This window comes from Elgaria multicarinata, chromosome 1 (genome assembly GCF_023053635.1).
Source record: "Elgaria multicarinata webbii isolate HBS135686 ecotype San Diego chromosome 1, rElgMul1.1.pri, whole genome shotgun sequence".
Lineage (NCBI taxonomy): Eukaryota > Metazoa > Chordata > Lepidosauria > Squamata > Anguidae > Elgaria > Elgaria multicarinata.
Window position 1 is genome coordinate 143,459,916 of NC_086171.1, and position 17,334 is coordinate 143,477,249.

A 17,334-nucleotide genomic window follows, 5' to 3' on the forward strand; every position below is an offset into this window, starting at 1 on the left:
AAGAACCCAGAGGCTAATTAAAAGGATCAGATGGCAGGTGATGTAATCTCCACTTGAAGTTCTAGAGAACCTTGCTAGAGTAGACAATACTGGGATAAACAACAAATACTAGAATGTAAGAAGTACCATGCTGGATCAGACCAAGGGTCCAATCTAGAACAGCACTCTGTTCACACAGTGGCCAACCAGCCGTTGGCCAGGGACCAACAAAGCAGGACATGGTGCAACAGCACCCTCCCACCCATGTTCCCCAGCAACTGGTGCACCCAGGCTTACTGCCTCGAGTGCTGGAGATAGCACACAACCATGAGGGCTAGTACCCATTGATAGCTTTCACCTCCAAGAATTTATCCAACCTACGTTCCATTGCAAATTGACCATCCAGTGTTGTCTATGATATGCAAACATTATTACATGAGGCCTGAAGACCCATTTTCACCTTATCTTCCACATCCATCATGAATGCATGGAGGTGATGCGGCATCATGCTGCCTGGCCCTAGACATTCAGCAGAAGGTAAAAACAGGCAGTACGCTCGTAATGTCTGTCAAGAATCATGACTGTGCCAAGGTTCAAATGTGTAGGCACAGACACTGTGTGCATACAGCCCATTTTCATGTACTGCTGAATGCCTGGAGGTCAGAGGCTGGGCCAGCAGATGCGTGGAGGTCAGGGGACAAGGCCAAAGGACACTATCCTATTTATCCTCATTCATTATATACGTAGAAGGGAGGATGAGAACAGACCCAGACATGCTAACATTCCTAACAGCTTGAGATTATAGTGGGCCAAAAGCAAAGCGATAACAAGCAAAATGATGCAGGAGGAGGTGTCTGTCCACAGGACAAAGAAGAACACGCTTGCTATAAAAGCAAACCTCTGGCTTATTTGGTTGTGCGAATCCTTTAATAGTGCTTTTACAATAAGTATTTCTAAAAATAATCTCAACTCAGTTAAACAATAATCTGGAGTAAACGAACTTTCTGTTTCATGTTCAAATAGCTGTTTGAGAAAAACAGAGCCCTTCGTACTGCAGAACCTTCGTTCGTAGCGCCCTCTATTTCACACCAGACATCCCATTTTTAGAAGATTTTCCCCCTGTGAAATGAGGAGCAAGTTTACCAAAGGAAGAAGCTGTCTGAAACTTTTCCTTTCCTTTTATCCTTTCCTAAAGACCAGCCCTGGAATTTGCTATGCTCGTGTTTTGTTTAAAGAAATTTATGTGGTACCAATGACCCACCACCTTTCCAGGCAGTTGCCATGGTAACTGGCTATTTACCAGACGTAACACATGAGGCGGACAACAATACATCTTTAGTCAACCCGAGTAAGTAAATCACAGGGTCCAAAGTCGTACTAATATTTAATAGAATGAGACATTTTAGTATTCATTAGCCTTTAAAAATAACAAAAGAAAAACCCAGCAAGGGGGTACAGCTGACTCAGCTATGACACATTTACTCATTCAAGAGCTGCTTTTAACCTGTCATGCAGAACCAGTTGTGTTTTATGTGGAACTGTTATTGGCTACATTTCAAAGGTGAAGGGAGGGGGAATACAAAAAGTATGAAGAGGAGACTAGTTCTTTTTCCTAACTTAATGTGGCATTTGAGGGGGAAACTTATTAGAATGTAAGCCTATGCGGCAGGGTCTTGCTATTTACTGTTTTACTCTGTACAGCACCATGTACATTGATGGTGCTATATAAATAATAATAATAATAATAATAATAATAATAATAATAATAATAATAAACTTAAAGGAGCAAATTCATCCTAGCATAACTATCAATGAATTTAGGCAACTACTGTGACTCAAAATTTATGTTATATACTATGCAACAATCATATTCTTATATTAGGTTTCTACTGACCATGGTTAGGCCTGGAATGTTTGTCTACCCACTCAGCTCTGTGGTAAAAAAACTAAGAAGCTGAAGAAAAATTAGGAATTCTCAGGAAATCCAGTTATGGTGCAATTGGAGATTACAGACCAGAGATCCTAAACAACCTAGGACTGAAAGTTCTCAAAAAAATAAACAACTGATAGTTCTTTGAAAACCTTCTTTTTCAAGCTCCTCCTGAAGTGTTGGAGAATTTCATCCCTCTCCTGGAGAATACTTGGCAAAATGGCCTCCCCAATTTTGCTGCCATGGAGAATTTGGGGTACAACTGTAGATCCAATGTTAATGTTGTTTAATGTTATTTAATTACTGAAGGAAGCAGTGGGCATGGCCTCTACTTCTTACTTTCATCCACAAGTATGAATGATCTTTTTTAAAAAATCTATTTATCAGATTCTTACCCCGCTCCTCGGTGAAAAAAGGCTCTCGGAGTGGCTGACAATCAATTAGCAAAGAAGACAGTCCCTGCCCTTAGGCTTGCAATGTAAAAAAAGACATGACTCACAAGGAAAAGGAGTTCAGGAGGGAAAAAGGAGAGAGAGAATTTTAAGTAGACCAGAGCTGATGGGACTGTCCTGCTTCTGATACAGTTTTATTCAGTATTGTGGGCAGACTTTTCTTAGAAGTTAATTTTCTTCCTTCCTTTCAAATTGATGGAGAATTTCACCTTGTCCCAGAGAATATTTGGTAAAATGCCCCCCACCAATTTTACCATCTACATATACATGGAGAACTTTGGGACGTTAATGCTCACCTATAATTCAAGCAGTGGAGAATAAAGTATGTATACATTATCATCATTAAAGTGTCCCAGTGACCAAAAGATGGCTCCGAAAACCCCTTCCAAGGTCGAAGATCTGATTTCTGCCCCCTCGCAGCCAGCACAGAGAAAACCAAGCTGGCTGCCTCACCAAGGTCACTAAATTGACTTCATGGAGGACAGAAAGGGAGTGTTCCAGTGCACAGGGAGGGGAGGAGACTGGAGAGGCCAGGATATGACTTATCCTGAGCGTCCTTCAGCCTCCTTCCCGCTCCTTCCAAAGTGCTCTCCAAAGTGTGCTCAACTCCACCACACTTCCTGTCCTGCTGGATTTATCCTGGCAGGGCATAAGAACCTCAGGCCTAATCTACACCAAGCAGGATATTGCACTATGAAAGTGGTATGAAAGCGGTATATAAAAGGCAGGAGCCGCACTACTGCTCTATAGTGGTATTGAAGTACACTGACAACTGTTGGGGCCCATGACACATACCATATACCGCTTTCATACCGCTATATCCTACTTGGTGTGGCTCCTGCCTTTTATATACCACTTTCATGCTGCTTTGATAGTGCAATATCCTGCTTGGTGTAGATGAGGCCTCAGAAACCTTTGAGTTTTAGGGCTTTGGAGCAGCAATGACACAGTCCATAGAATTGTGCCCTAAGCATAAAATGTCCACATGTGATGCAGACAGTATGTGTATATATCTATATGTGCATAGACCTGACTGACATAATCCTTTTGTGCTATTAGAGCATATGTTCATACAATTGTATACACACAATGTCCCTCTTACAAATTTCCTTACAACTGTGGTAAGGAAACTCAGCTATGCATATGCGAACATTTCTGCTGCAGGATGATTCCTCAGGTAACTTTTAAGCTAAAGCTTGCAAAAGTACTCATGGAACACAAAGGAGCTTCAATAAAGATTAAAGCCAGCATCTTCACTGAAACATTTGAACTCTGACATTGAGCCAAAAATGAAATCTGTACTAAAAATGAAAACTGAAAAGGGGGGGGGGAATGCACTCTTGCACTTCCTTTAAACAGGAAGGGGAAGTTTAAATCGGCATATCACTCACTGTTACAAAACCACAAAGGAGATTATCATAAACTAACTTGCAAAAAAAAAGGAAGGAAGAAAATGTATTCCAAGACAGTACTTTAAAATCAAAATGCCATATACAAATTAAAGTAGCCTACCCCATCACCCATTCTTTAGGGTGATATTACTTTTAGGGTGACCATATTTTGGAAACCAAAAAGGAGGACAACATGGTCGCCCCCAAGGGAGTATGTCCAGTACCAAGGGGGCGTGCCCACCCAAACATAGCCTTGGTCACATGTCTGATTTTACAGCACACATTTAAGACAAATCTGTTCTACATAACATCTTAATGTTAAAATCACTGAAATAAAGAACAAGTGAGAGATTCAGTGTATCTGAAATTAACTTCACTCACTCCTACTTTTGTAGGTTTTGCTGTACTTTGAAGCTTTTGCTATACTCTGTGTGTTACGTTCTCCCCTTCCCTCAAATATCTTTTCTGAATGTATCTTCACTCGTTGCAAGCTGCTGCTGTTGTTAACAGGGTTTGCTACTGCCCCCAGATCTGTTTCAAATTTGGTACGGCTAAAGCTCTACCTAAAAGCTATCATGGTGCCAACTTTCAGCTCTTTATCTTTAAAAATGACAGTTTAAAAATAATAATTTTAAAACCTCATTTATAAAAAAAATCCTAAAAAATCAATGAATGAACAGATCTGTTTCAAATTTGGTGTTGCTAAAGCTCTACCTAAATCCTATCATGGTACAAAGTCTCATCTCTTTATCTTTAAAAATGACAATTTTAAAAATAATAATTTTAAAACCTCAATTTTTAAAAAATTCGTAAAAAAATCAATGGATGAACGGATTTGTTTCAAATTTGGTATGACTAAAGCCCTTCCTAAGAGCTACCATTGTGCCAAGTTTCATGTCTTTATCTTAAAAAATGATGGCGTTATAAGCATTTTTGTTAATTCCCATTAGAGCTGCTCTTTGCAAAAAAATCCGGATTTCCCCTCGCCCTCCCAGATTTGCCATCAAAAACCCAGACAAATCCGGGCAAATCCAGTCATATGGTCACCCTAATTACTTTGCCATAGCTTTTCTTGCATCAAAGATTCAGGCATAGCTTTCTTGATCTTAGCCTATATGAACAGCTGAATGTTTCCCTCATGTGCCTCAGTGACTTCACATGTCAGTCCTTTTACCACAGGCCAGAAATTCACCTTCTGACATATTACCAATGCCACACAAACTACATGGTGTTGTCTCTAAACTCTACTGAGCATAGATGTGTCTTAGGAAGGTGTCAATGCCATTATTCTGCCATTCTGTAATTCATGCAGGGTTAAAACTGCAGGAAGACAAACTAACACTAGCATTTTTAAAGCATTACTTGTAAAGTAATTCACTGCCTAAAGAATATGTGAAATATCCTGTATGAATCAAGCCTTTAAAACATACTTGAAAGTGAAGCTCACTTTTTCATAAAGGCACTTCTTTTATGAACTCTTTTTTCTAATTGTTAAAAGACTCGTGCTGCATTCAGACAGGAAGCTAACCCACAGTTCAATGAACAGGCCATGATTCAAAGTAACCCAAACTTAACCACTAAGCGTGGGTTAGCTTGTTGTGTGAACAGCTCCATAATCAGACACATCCATCTACCCCCATTCCCACATCTTTCTGCCATCCACACTCCCCCTGCTCTAATATATACAGTTTCCTTCTCCCTATTTATGCACTTTCCCCTCACCTTCCACTGACCTTTCTTTCCATGCTGGGTCAGGAAGAAGAGACTTCTCTTTCTCCCAGCCTAGCAGGGAAGGAAAAGCCTGGGGAAGCAGCAAAATTCAGCCAGGGTGGGGTGGGGGAATTGGCAGAGGATGTCTTGGGCACCTGCTGCAGGCTGCACTGAAGACCTCCCAGGGCCACGTGTAGGTTGCAGGTTGCTCACATGCACTCTAATGAGAGCCTCTTCTGGATTGCCGTCCTTTCTGTGAATGGAACAAGCCTTTCTATCTGGGGCAAGGGATCTCTGGATCTAAAGAATGGTTTATTTATTTATTGCATTTATAACCTGCCTTTTTTCCTCCAAGGAACCCAAGGCGGTGTACATAATCCTCCTCCTCTCCATGTTATCCTCACAACAACAACCCTGTGAGCTAGGTTGGGCTGAAAGTATGTGATTGGCCCAAAGTCACCCAGTGGGTTTCCATGGCTGAGTGGGGACTAGAACCCGAATCTCCCGACTCGCAGTCCAACACCTTAGCCACTACACCACACTGGCTCTCACACTGGTTATCGGTTTTGATAATAAATGTTTTTTTTCTTTTTTAATATTTATATTTTAAATAAAAATAAAGTTTAAGAATGTGGTCTTCCCCTGACTGGATCACCCAGCTGAACTTCTTCCTTCACCATTATTTCAAAGAACAGTTGCTTAGAAAGGTACTATGCACAAATAAACATGGTATATGCCCAGTTCACTCATTAGTTTCTTTCTGTGCTACTGAGAACAGGAAGGGAGATGAGAGAGCCTGAGACTCATATTAGGGGTAAATTTCTCCCTGGAAAGTAATGAGTGACCAGGCCCATAGATTATTCCAGTGATGTATTTTCTCCCCAAAAATGTTTGTTTTGAAAAAAAAATGCAAGTGAAGACTGAAAGCATATAATTCTATCACAGATTCAGTGACAACAGATTTATAAAGAATCTTTAAGGTGCATTAGCTTTTAAAATAGTAAGCACTGACTAATTTAGAAAGAGCCACATCACATCTACAACATTTTCTACTTTGGGAGAAATACACATTGCTTTAGAAAAAAAAATCAGGCTGTGCATAAAGCATTGCTATTCAGTGAAAAATCATTATTTGGTCCCTTAAGTAGCCCCTTAAGTAAGGGAATGAGGATGAAAATTTATCAGGCTATTTAAAAGAATAGATTGCAGATTTCAGCACCTAAAAGGTCCAGAGTTCATGAAAATTTAACAGATGTTGCTTCTACACTTACCTGTTTTCTCTGGAATTACTTACTCACATTCATTGGGAATGCAAAAAATTACATTGTCAAATAACTGCAGTCCAATGTTTTTTGTATTATCCTTCCATGTTTTCCCCAAGAACCAATTTGTGGCTCCCCTCTGCCTCACCACAAATAAAATACAATTAGGGCGCCAACCTGTCCAGTGTAGATGTGCAAAGTGCTACTGGATGTTTCAGGGCTCCTGAGCCTTTAATTAAATGTTTGCAGGCCTAGTCCATTTTATTACTTCCCGTTGGTCATAGCTAGTGGCTTAGAGATGAACAGGCTCTTAACTGAATCACCTCTCTTAGGGCACAGTTCTATGGGTTGCACCCTGCGTACTTGTAAGCCCCTAAACTTGGGGACTTATGAGTATCCTATGTAAAGACAGAGGCGGCTCCCTCTCTGATTTTAACTGGACAGGAGATTTTGCCCATCTAGCAGAGATGTCCGGGAGGGGAAAGGATGGAGGTTGGGGTGGCAATAGGAAAAGGGGCAAGGGGCAAGCTGAGCGGTTTCGTGGATACAAGGTTGGAGCCGTTTCTCTGATCTCATACCATGAAACTGAAAAATCCTATGTACCCCAGGCACTGTCCAGGGGACATAATATTGCTCCCTTAATTGTCTCAATGTCAGTTTCTGTTCTTGATGAAAGGAGAGTAGTGAAGAGTTTACTTAACAATTTCATCTTTCTTTCCCATCCCAACCCCATTTTCATTTTTTTAAAAAGCATAATAATGTTATTTCATTATTTTTATAAAAAAGAAAAAGCAAGAAAACTAGCTATTAATGCCCCTCTGCTGATACAGCAAGAAAAACTAACGTTTTGGCAGTTCAGAAGGGCTGTTCAATGGACAATTAGAAGGCCATTTATTACTAATCCACCAGCTGCAATCAACAGGAAACAATAAAATGGACAGGATCTGCAAACAGGAAACTTTTCATTAACATTGGAAAGAATGGAATCCTGGCCATAAGAAAGGGCATTAATGGATAGTATAACCCTAAAGTGCTGTGTTGTTCCCCAGTTTTAATTCTAAATATGAAAAAGAATTACTTCGGCAAAGAAAAAGTGATCTTGTGTTGAAACAATCTGACCAGACAGTATCTGCATTTTATAATGTCATGACCCAACAGGCTTGCACAAGAAAATATAAATTCTAGCGTCTGCTATATACTCAGACCCTAATCTAGATCAAGCACAATATTGCATTATGAAAGCCGTATGAAAGCGGTATATAAAAGGCAGGCGCCACACTACCGCTTTATAGCAGTACTGAAGTGCACTGACAACTGTTGGGGTCCATTGACACATGCCCTATACCACTTTCATAGTGCTACACCCTGCTTGGTGTGGCTCCTGCCTTTTATATACCACTTTCATACCACTTCCATAGTGCAATATCCTGCTTGGTGTAGATTAGGTATCAGTTTCTCTCTTCCTCTCCACCCTCACCCCACCCTGTGTCAACCACGTTCTTCTACTACTCAGTTATACTGAAGAGATCAGTAAGGTTCACAGCAATTCAAAGTTCAACTCTATAACCTTAAGTATGTCACTAGTAAATTCATGACATAAAAGAAAAGACCACAATAAACATGGATTTTTGCAAATCTAAAAGGTTAATCTACCCTGAGAATTTTAAAAGGTGAGGTCTGAAGTTCAAGTATTTTTGTAGGTGAACTCCCACACCTTGATGTGTCAAAAGCTCAGGGGAGATTGTGTGTACTGTAAGAGGGGTATTTCCATCACCAAAAATCTTTTGCATCAGTTAAACATGAAACTGAATGTGGGTGTTACTTTAAGGGTAGTTACATTTTTGTTGATTTTAAGGAAGGGCCTGGCTTTCAACATATTTCATTGTTTCATCCACTGCCGGCATGCAGCCTCCAGCTTCCCAGCCTGTGGCCAAATGACCTGGATGCATGGACATTGGCCAGGTTCACAGTCATAGTAAGCCACCCCCACATATAACTGTAAGTACGTTGGTTGTTCGCTTGTGTGCCAACAGACTGAGTTAATCTCTATTTATCTTCTTTCTTCACCATAAGATAAACAAAGCCACCAATCTGTCTTTTAAGTATTGTTAACACCTGACTGAATTCCATAAACTCAACTGCTATTAAAATAATTAGATTGTACAAAGCAAGTCCTTCCCCCTTAATCATCTAGCCCACTGTCGCTTATGTGCAATGCCTAGAGACTGATAGAGAAATTGTACAAGTATGACAGTAGACTCCTTCAGGCAACTCAAGCCTGGCTAAGGCAAGGTGCTGAGTGCACCTTATTTCTATGCAGCCAGCTGTCATGATTAGATCATTATACATGACTGTGTAAATCACTGGCAGGATTGGCACACAGAAAAGAAGCTGAACAGTGGGGAACCGTGCATGGGTATGTGGTTTTCACATAGTCAATGTTTAAGTTGAGCCTAAAACCATGGGAAGGCATCCAATGGCTGTGTGAACAGAAGACGGTCATGCAACCCATATTTCCCCCACTCCTCCCTGTTGCAGCCCTGTGTCTTGACACTGTAAAGGGCGCAACTGCAGAACAACAATTTGATTCTATCCTTAGTCATTGGGTCCAACAATCTGATCTTAATACTCATAACACCAGCAATTAAGTTTGTGAATACCAAATATCTCTCCAGAGGAACATCATAACACATAATGCCACAGGCAAAGCAACACTAATCTTTAAGTTCAGAGATCTGAGTTCCTGAATCTGCTAGAAACATCTGTGTTGTGAGACAAGGCAAGGCAGAACTAGCAAAATTAAAAATGAAGACCTTGACCAAGGCCACTGCAATCTATTGGTCAATATTTGTTTTTATATTTACAATTTAAGAGCAGCACAAGAGAAATTTTCTGTAACTGTATAAAACTGTCATTTCCAGATTGCTGTACCATTACTGCTTATTATACATATTTTTCATTCTAGTTTCACTATACTGAACTATCAGATTTATTAAGGCATTTGTTCTCATTTGTGACATGCACACTTAGTTGTTTAAAATGGAAAGCTGCTTTCCCGTCCTTGAAATGCACTATATAAATATTGTATTCAATTGTTAGCTTGCACATCATAAATAATTTACGTTTAAAAAAATCTCTTCCATGGGGCACACCAGCCATTAGGACGCTCAAATTTCTGTTAAAGCATTTATTTACTGCTTATACTCTTTTAGCTTGCACAAGAGGGAGGGGGGGGAAATAATTACTAAAAGGTGTATCTGATAATAGCTATCATGGCTGGATTTAAGAAGGGGGGAAAACCAACATGCCAAGAGTTTAAGACCATGTTATCGTAGATTACCGTATTTCTTCGATTCTAAGACGCCATCGATTGTAAGACGCACACTAATTTCAATACCACCAACAGAAAAAAAAGCATTGATTCTAAGAAATAATAAACGCACCTGCGATTCCAAGATGCACCCTGTTTTTAGAGATGTTTATATGGGGAAAAAGTGTGTCTTAGAATTGAAGAAATACAGTAGTTTCATGGCTCTAAGGTAACCAACAGGGGAATCTCTGTCCCCTGGTTCTAGGGGGAGCAGTTCCACCACCTGTATTGAAACATGGAACAGCCCTCAGTGCTGCCTACTGTTTCAGGTTAGTGGGGAAGCATCAAGTTTGGAACTGTCTTACGGAATGGAGGGAGCAGAGTACCAGCAGGTCTTTGGTGACCCACCCTAACCCCACTTCTAACACTGGCACTGCCATGTGCTGTTTACGGCTTCCTCGTATCTTTTAGGACAAATGGGGTTAAGCCATCCAATGTTCTTCCTATATTACATAGGTTGCTATAGCAGCTACAGTCTATTATTAGTGACAGGGCAGATACAGAAGGGGAAAGGTTTAGTCTGTCCAAAGACTTATTTTTTATTTTGCAATAGTAGCAATAAAAACTACTAAGTACTAATTGTATAGAAGAGGCTTTCATGTGCAGTTATAAAAACCGTCCAAAGATTATCCATTCCATCTCCATTTGAAAATCACAAACTTTGTAAATTTCATTACTGGTATCAAATGATTTCCATTTAGTGCAGTAACGGTTGCATTAAACTGTTATAGAAACTTGTCTTAGTAAAAAAAAAAATCAGGTGATTAACTTTGAAGAATGGGTTAGGGCTTTTAAAAAAACCCTCATGTATGCTAATGTTCTCATTAATGACATGCCTGCTTAGGACAGCCATTAAAAGTCCATTAACTGAACAAGAAGAGTTGAATAAAGCTACCCTGGAAAATTTCTGGTAAATGAACGTTATAGTCTTTTAATGGAAATCTGCTATAAGTATTGTGCAATTAGCAAGGCTAACATTGTAATTAAACTCCGGCTTTAGGAAAGATCATAGCAACATGAAGAGAATACAAGCTGTTGAAATAAGCGTGGTGCAGGTCACAAGAAATGTTAACCACATTGTTTTAATTATCACCATGATTATGTGATGATGATGATGATGATGATGATGATGATGATGATGATGATTCATTTATTTTGCTATTAGTAGCAAGCAGCACTTGTGTACCAACAAAAAACAAACATGAGAATGTTTGCGTATTCTTCTGTGCTGGTTTTAAAAATCTGTGTTAAAAATCATGGTCATTCAATAATGCTTAAATAGGTCATACTGATCAAACAAGTTAGATTCATTTCATGGATAATTATACACAAAGGGAGACTGAAAAGAAAATGCTTTATATCTGAGGATTATTTCAGAAATGTCTCTTCGGTGAACAGAAGAGATGCATGCAATGAAATAAGCAATTCTTGGGTCTAACCCATCCATTTCTCTAAAATCCTCTCAACCTAGTTTTAACACTCCTGCTTTCTTTTCTTTAAATTCTTTTATTTTTCTTACAGAGGTTAAATGTTACATCATTTGTATATTCACATATATCTATACATTCCATATCAATTCAGATACAAATTACAGATTTCCACCTAGGGTAAACTCTCCCCTCTAACATTACGGTCTTACTATACACAGACATTTGGAGTGAATAGTAACACTCCTGCTTTCCCCCCAATCACTTACCCTATCCTAATTTACCAATAGCTCCCCTTATGCACAAAGGAGATAGAAAGCAAAGGGGGGTTGTGTGCAATCTTGAGGCTTACCACATCCACAAGACATTCTCATAAGAGGAAGCCCATTTCTGTTACATCTGAATTGGGCCATTATCTAATTCTATGAAGGCTGTCTTTGTACAATTAAAAAGTACGTAATACAGTTTTACCTATTTTTGCATAATTATTTGTCACCAGATCTTCTAGTCCAATCAGCTTCCAGAAACTATCATCCCAGCCTTTCTCTGAAGAGTATGTCCACTTACACACCAATGTGCACAAAGACCTGTGGAGGAAAAGAAATCTGAATTACATTTATTTATCAACTCAAGGCTACGGGCTTCCATGAAATGATCAAACTACTTGCAGGAAGCCTTGACACTCATCTGATGCAGCACATCTAGCAAACACATTGCTATATCGAAATTAAAGTATCTCATTTAATGAATTTCACTTCAAATGAAATTAGTATTACTCACTCTAACCTGTTGGGATCAGGCAGATTAGAAATGTGAATAAATAAAGCTTACGATGTACAAACAACTGTGTACCCTTATCTACTCCGACAACATTATTATAGGGCTTAATAATATCAATTACAACATCAGCAGCTTGTTTACTGGCTCATTTTCCAGCAAGATATATGCCAGCACCTGTTAGTAATACCGTTCTGCTTTTTAGAAAGGACAAATAGGCCAGTCTCTATACAAAAGAAGAAGTAAACATAAATCTTATATCAATTGATCTCCCAGGACATTCTAATGTTGACCTGAAACTTGCAATTCTTTAACAAAAAACTTCAAACAGAGACTCCAGCATAGAATTGCTGAATTAGATCACATCTATTCTACTACAGGTGTAAAATAACCTAGCAAAGCCAGGATTGTGTCACCATACTACTGTTATGATTGATTTTGTATATGTTTAAGGTTCAGAATTGTCTCAGACTGTTGTCTTTGCATTTCATGACCATGTTTTACAATTTTTTTCTCGACAGCCATTTGTGGTTTTGCATACGGGTATGTATAAAAACATATTATATGTCTGATAAAGTAGAATCTAATCAAAGAAAGTTTATGGCATAATAAATAATAAATATGATGCCACAAGAATCTCTATTGTTCTTAACACCACCAGAACCATCTTAACTCTTAAAAGCGAGCCAGACAAATCAAGTTTTAGTGAGGAAGGGGAGTAGTTGGAGAATGTGGAGTTAATGTCTAGCGATTGCCATGCATGATCCTTGAGCTTCTGTGCTACAACAGCAAAATACTATAAAACTAAGATCATAATTAACAAGAACACTGTGGCATAATGAGTGACATGCATTAGCATTATCAATCATAAGTTAATTAAAACTGCAATACTAGCCATGAAAATGGTTGATTAAAGCTCATATTGTCAGATAATTCATTATAACATTACCCTATTTAAAGCCCTGTGAATTCAAACAATAGATTACTCTTTACTGTACTTACTCTTTAGCATTTACTAGCAGTTTCAATCAAATCTCTTTTCAGTAATTGATAATTAAGCATCCTTTAATTATAGAAACAACAGCTTTGAACAGCAGACAGTTGGCTCTCCTTTCTAACCTGAGAGAACTTCCTCTCACATTTTCAGCTGCATTTTTTTGCAGTCTGAGCAAGCTGCCTTTGACTGGAAGCTTCCTAATATATTGTCAGGATTCCAGGCACACTTGGAAATGTGACAAGTCCCCACTTGAAAACAGTTTTCTGCACAAAACAGGAGAGCAAGAATGGTAACCTTTAATATAGAAAGTCAAAAGAAGCCTGGGCTGCCATTTGTACTGAGCGACTTTCTTTGTACCTACCCTGTGTTATAGGAAGGTGGTGACAAAAAGCACACTGCACACCAGATTGCTGCAGCTTCAGGTAGCATCCTAGCATTTGAGCCCTCCTCAGACAATCAGGAAACAACTGGAGAAAAGTGGGTGGAAGTTGGAAGAACTTCTTTCTTCTGCTCTGTTTGTAAAGCATTTAAAGGGGTAGGCCTGCCATGGTCTGGATACGGTTTTCTCAGCCTTTGTGGAAGTAATATTGTTAAGGAATAGGAGGAGGCGGTTGGCATCAGCATCAGTCCAACTTGTGGGAGCAGAGAGCAATGGCTGGTGTGTTACACTGAAGCAACATGGCCTCAAATCATCGCAGGGCTGCGGACAACATTTGGGAGGCTTCCTGAAAAAAGAGCAGGACTTTTCCCATTGCACACTTCCAGTCCTGATGCATCTCAACACTCAAATGCAAATGAATACCAAGAAACGAGAGGGAGTGGTGCTGAGTCCAGGGAAGCAAGCAATGAAATGAAGTGTGGCTCGGGCTTCCCACCCACCCATGGGGAAAGAACCCACTTAAGGCCCGGTTCTATGCCCCCAACAACAATGGGAGTGGGCCAGAAGGAGGAGAGAACACATGGGGTCCCCCCAGGGCTCACATCTTCTAAGAGGGAGAGTTGGGGATGGAATTAAGGGGCTTTTCTACACAAGTCTGTGAACCGCCCAGAGTGCTTCGGCTATTGGGCAACATAAAAATGTAATAAATAAATAAATAATCAATTGCAGCTAATTTCATTGCAGAATTGAGATTTGGGCAGTACATGAGGAGTACTTCTTTCGCTGCTTTTCCGCTACATAATCTCTAGGTGGCATTGTGGTATAGCAGAACAGCACAAATATTCAAGCATTTTCTTATTTTCAGAAATAACATCCCATTTTCCCTAGTCTTTAAAAAAAAAATGGCCAAAAGTGCAGTTTACAAGCAGAAGTTAAACTGGTGGGTCACAATGTTGTCCAAATCACCTGTAAACAACCATGAGTAGGGAATCACAAGTATACAACAAATCTCTCATTTAGAAAAGTTCAAGGTGGGAGGACCTAGCAGGAAAAAAGAGCCCAGATGTTGGCCTGGACAACCTAGCATGGACAGTGTTTTTGAGATATTTATACAGCATGAAAACTAAAATGCCATAATTTTTTAAAAGTGTTGTTCACTAAAAAATTAGTTAAACATGCTAAATTAATGCTCAAAACTGACACAGGGTTATCTGAAGAGAAAACAGAGATGATCATTTTGTATTTTACAACTCCTTCTCCTTGACAGAAGTAGGGCTAGTCAATCTTGTTTTCCATTTGCCTCATTACCATCTATGATTACTGGGATGTTAGTTATCAAGTATGTTAAAGACAATGGACTAAAATTTGATCCCCTAATTAAAGCAAGCTGATTAGGTTTTATCAAGATCAACTCAGTTGCCTTAACTATTCAAATCTCCTCTTCAATTTTAATCAGAAATTATTTTTCATGGCCTGGAGCACTTGCATTGTTGACAAAATATGTTTTGATTTATACTCAGTCCAAGATTGCTTCAGGCAAGAAGGTCAAGTTTAAAACAGTGACATTTTTGAAATCTTATGCAAATTGTTTTTGCAAAGCATCATATCTGGATTTCTTGAACATTTGTGTTTTTGGGGGGATGGGGAGGGATGCAATAGTCAATTTTCATTCTATAACAGTTTTAGACGTGTTCATTTATAAATCTGCTCCATCCCATTTCCACATTAATTTTTACACATTTTACCATAAAGCATGAATGTCATTGTAAAATACACATATTTATGTATATTAAGGTATTTTTTTGAACTTTTTATTATAAAGATACAAACATTACAAGCCTTACAAATCACCACAAATAGAATAAAACATATAAACATAAACACTAAAATAATTCCAACAACTATTAGTTACCAAATATTATAAGTCTCCTTAATTTTCCTAACTTTTGTAATGTTCAGGGTACATAACAGGGTACATATTTATTGTTGTAAATATCTACATCAGATATTTACACCAATAATGCAAAAGCTCTTTATTCATTAATATCTACATTTTATTGTTGTTTCATTAAAATAATGTCATCCAAAGTTGTTCAGATGTTTGGTGTTGTTATCTAATTTAACATAGGTGAAGAAATTCTATTAATTTAACCTCTGAGGCAATGTATCATATTTTACTAATCAAAGGAGTGTTGGCTAATCTAAATGTTTTAAGCTGAAAACTCGTTTGCAAAATTCAGAGAAGTGCAAAATCAGATGGATAACTAAACTACATTCGGATCCATACATATGTTCAGGATGTGTGAATAATGTCAGTTTGCTTCAAAATTTGGACTGAATGAAATTCTTAAGAATTCCTACTTTAGAGATGCTCCTGCAGTCAAATATAATTCTGAGAATGGGCTTACTCATATTCAACAGCAATGGAGCTGGAATACCTTTACATTAAATTAGGCAGTCGTTTGCCCAAAGGAAAGACAATTGTAGGCAGGGCTGTGCAAACTGCAAACAGTATTTTGCTTCCCACGAATCTCAGCCTTCATGTAGAAGCATGTAGTGGATTTTACAAGAGCCACCCAAGTGGGTTTTTGAATCACAAAACAAACAAAGGTAGCTGTGTAGGTCCAGGGGGGGGGGGGGGGAGAATCCAAAATCCACAGTTGGGCAATACTTTTATTGGGACCGACCAAAATCCCACAAAATCATGTAACTCAACAGGCAAAAAAGCAGGAATTATGGCCCAAAAATTGGTGATAAATTTTGTGGAAGCTTGAATGATTTTGTGCAATTTTGGTTGGTCCTGATAAAGGTATTGCCCAACTGTGGATTTTGAATTCTGTCCCTCATGGACAGCATGGCTACCTATGGTTTTTGTTTTTATGTGCTTTGGAAAATATATTTAACTTTTCAGAGACAAATCTACCACTAGAAGATTTTCTACCACCGTTTTCAGAAATGGAGAACAGCCACTGCTCATGCATCCCAAAATGCATTGCTAGGTGTAATCTCCTTACAGTACAGAAGAGTCCATTATTTTTAGGCCCAATTAGAAAACTGCAAGCAGAAAAGTTTAACAAAAAGCAAAACATAGGTTACGGAGGCATGGTTTTAAGCCAGACTTCCTCAACCTGGTGCACTCCACATATTTTTCACTTCACGTCCCAGCATTCCTGAACATAGGCCCTGTTCAGACAACACACTAAATCACTATGGTTAAGCATTTTGGGTTAAACATTATGGCTTAGCATGCCATTTGAACCATGATTTAGAGTGTTGTGTGAAACATTCCTAACCATGGTGGCTACATAACCACATTTTAACCGCGCTCACTAACCACTTGCTGCAAAAGGGTTAGCAGCCTAGCCATGGCTTAGTGTGTTGTCTGAACAGGCCCATTAGCTTGCTAGCTGGGCCTGATGGGAGTTGAATCCGAAACATCTGGGGATCCCTGGGTTCTGTAAGTCTGTTTTAAACTCTGGCATGGAATAGTTAACCATTCAGGTAAAGAGCCAAACCATCATGTCTCCAATGATCCAAAATGAAGCACCAGAATAAAAAACATAATAGGAAAACTCTTTAAAGGGTAAAAGGAAGCTTCTAGATCCCCGTGGGCATGGATAAAAATATGGGCAGTATGTAGCAATGTTTTAAAAACAAAAG

General features: G+C 39.0%; 1 protein-coding gene across 4 annotated transcripts in view; it reads right to left on the reverse strand.

Annotated features, from left to right (window-relative positions):
- The window catches only part of FGGY (FGGY carbohydrate kinase domain containing), a 220,106-nt gene that overhangs the window by 105,695 nt on the left and 97,077 nt on the right, over nucleotides 1-17,334 (reverse strand). For all 4 annotated transcript variants that reach the window (XM_063138270.1, XM_063138262.1, XM_063138287.1 and 1 more), the window contains exon 6: nucleotides 11,993-12,108. In XM_063138270.1, the coding sequence (XP_062994340.1) occupies nucleotides 11,993-12,108 (116 nt within the window). The remainder of the gene's footprint in view (nucleotides 1-11,992; nucleotides 12,109-17,334) is intronic.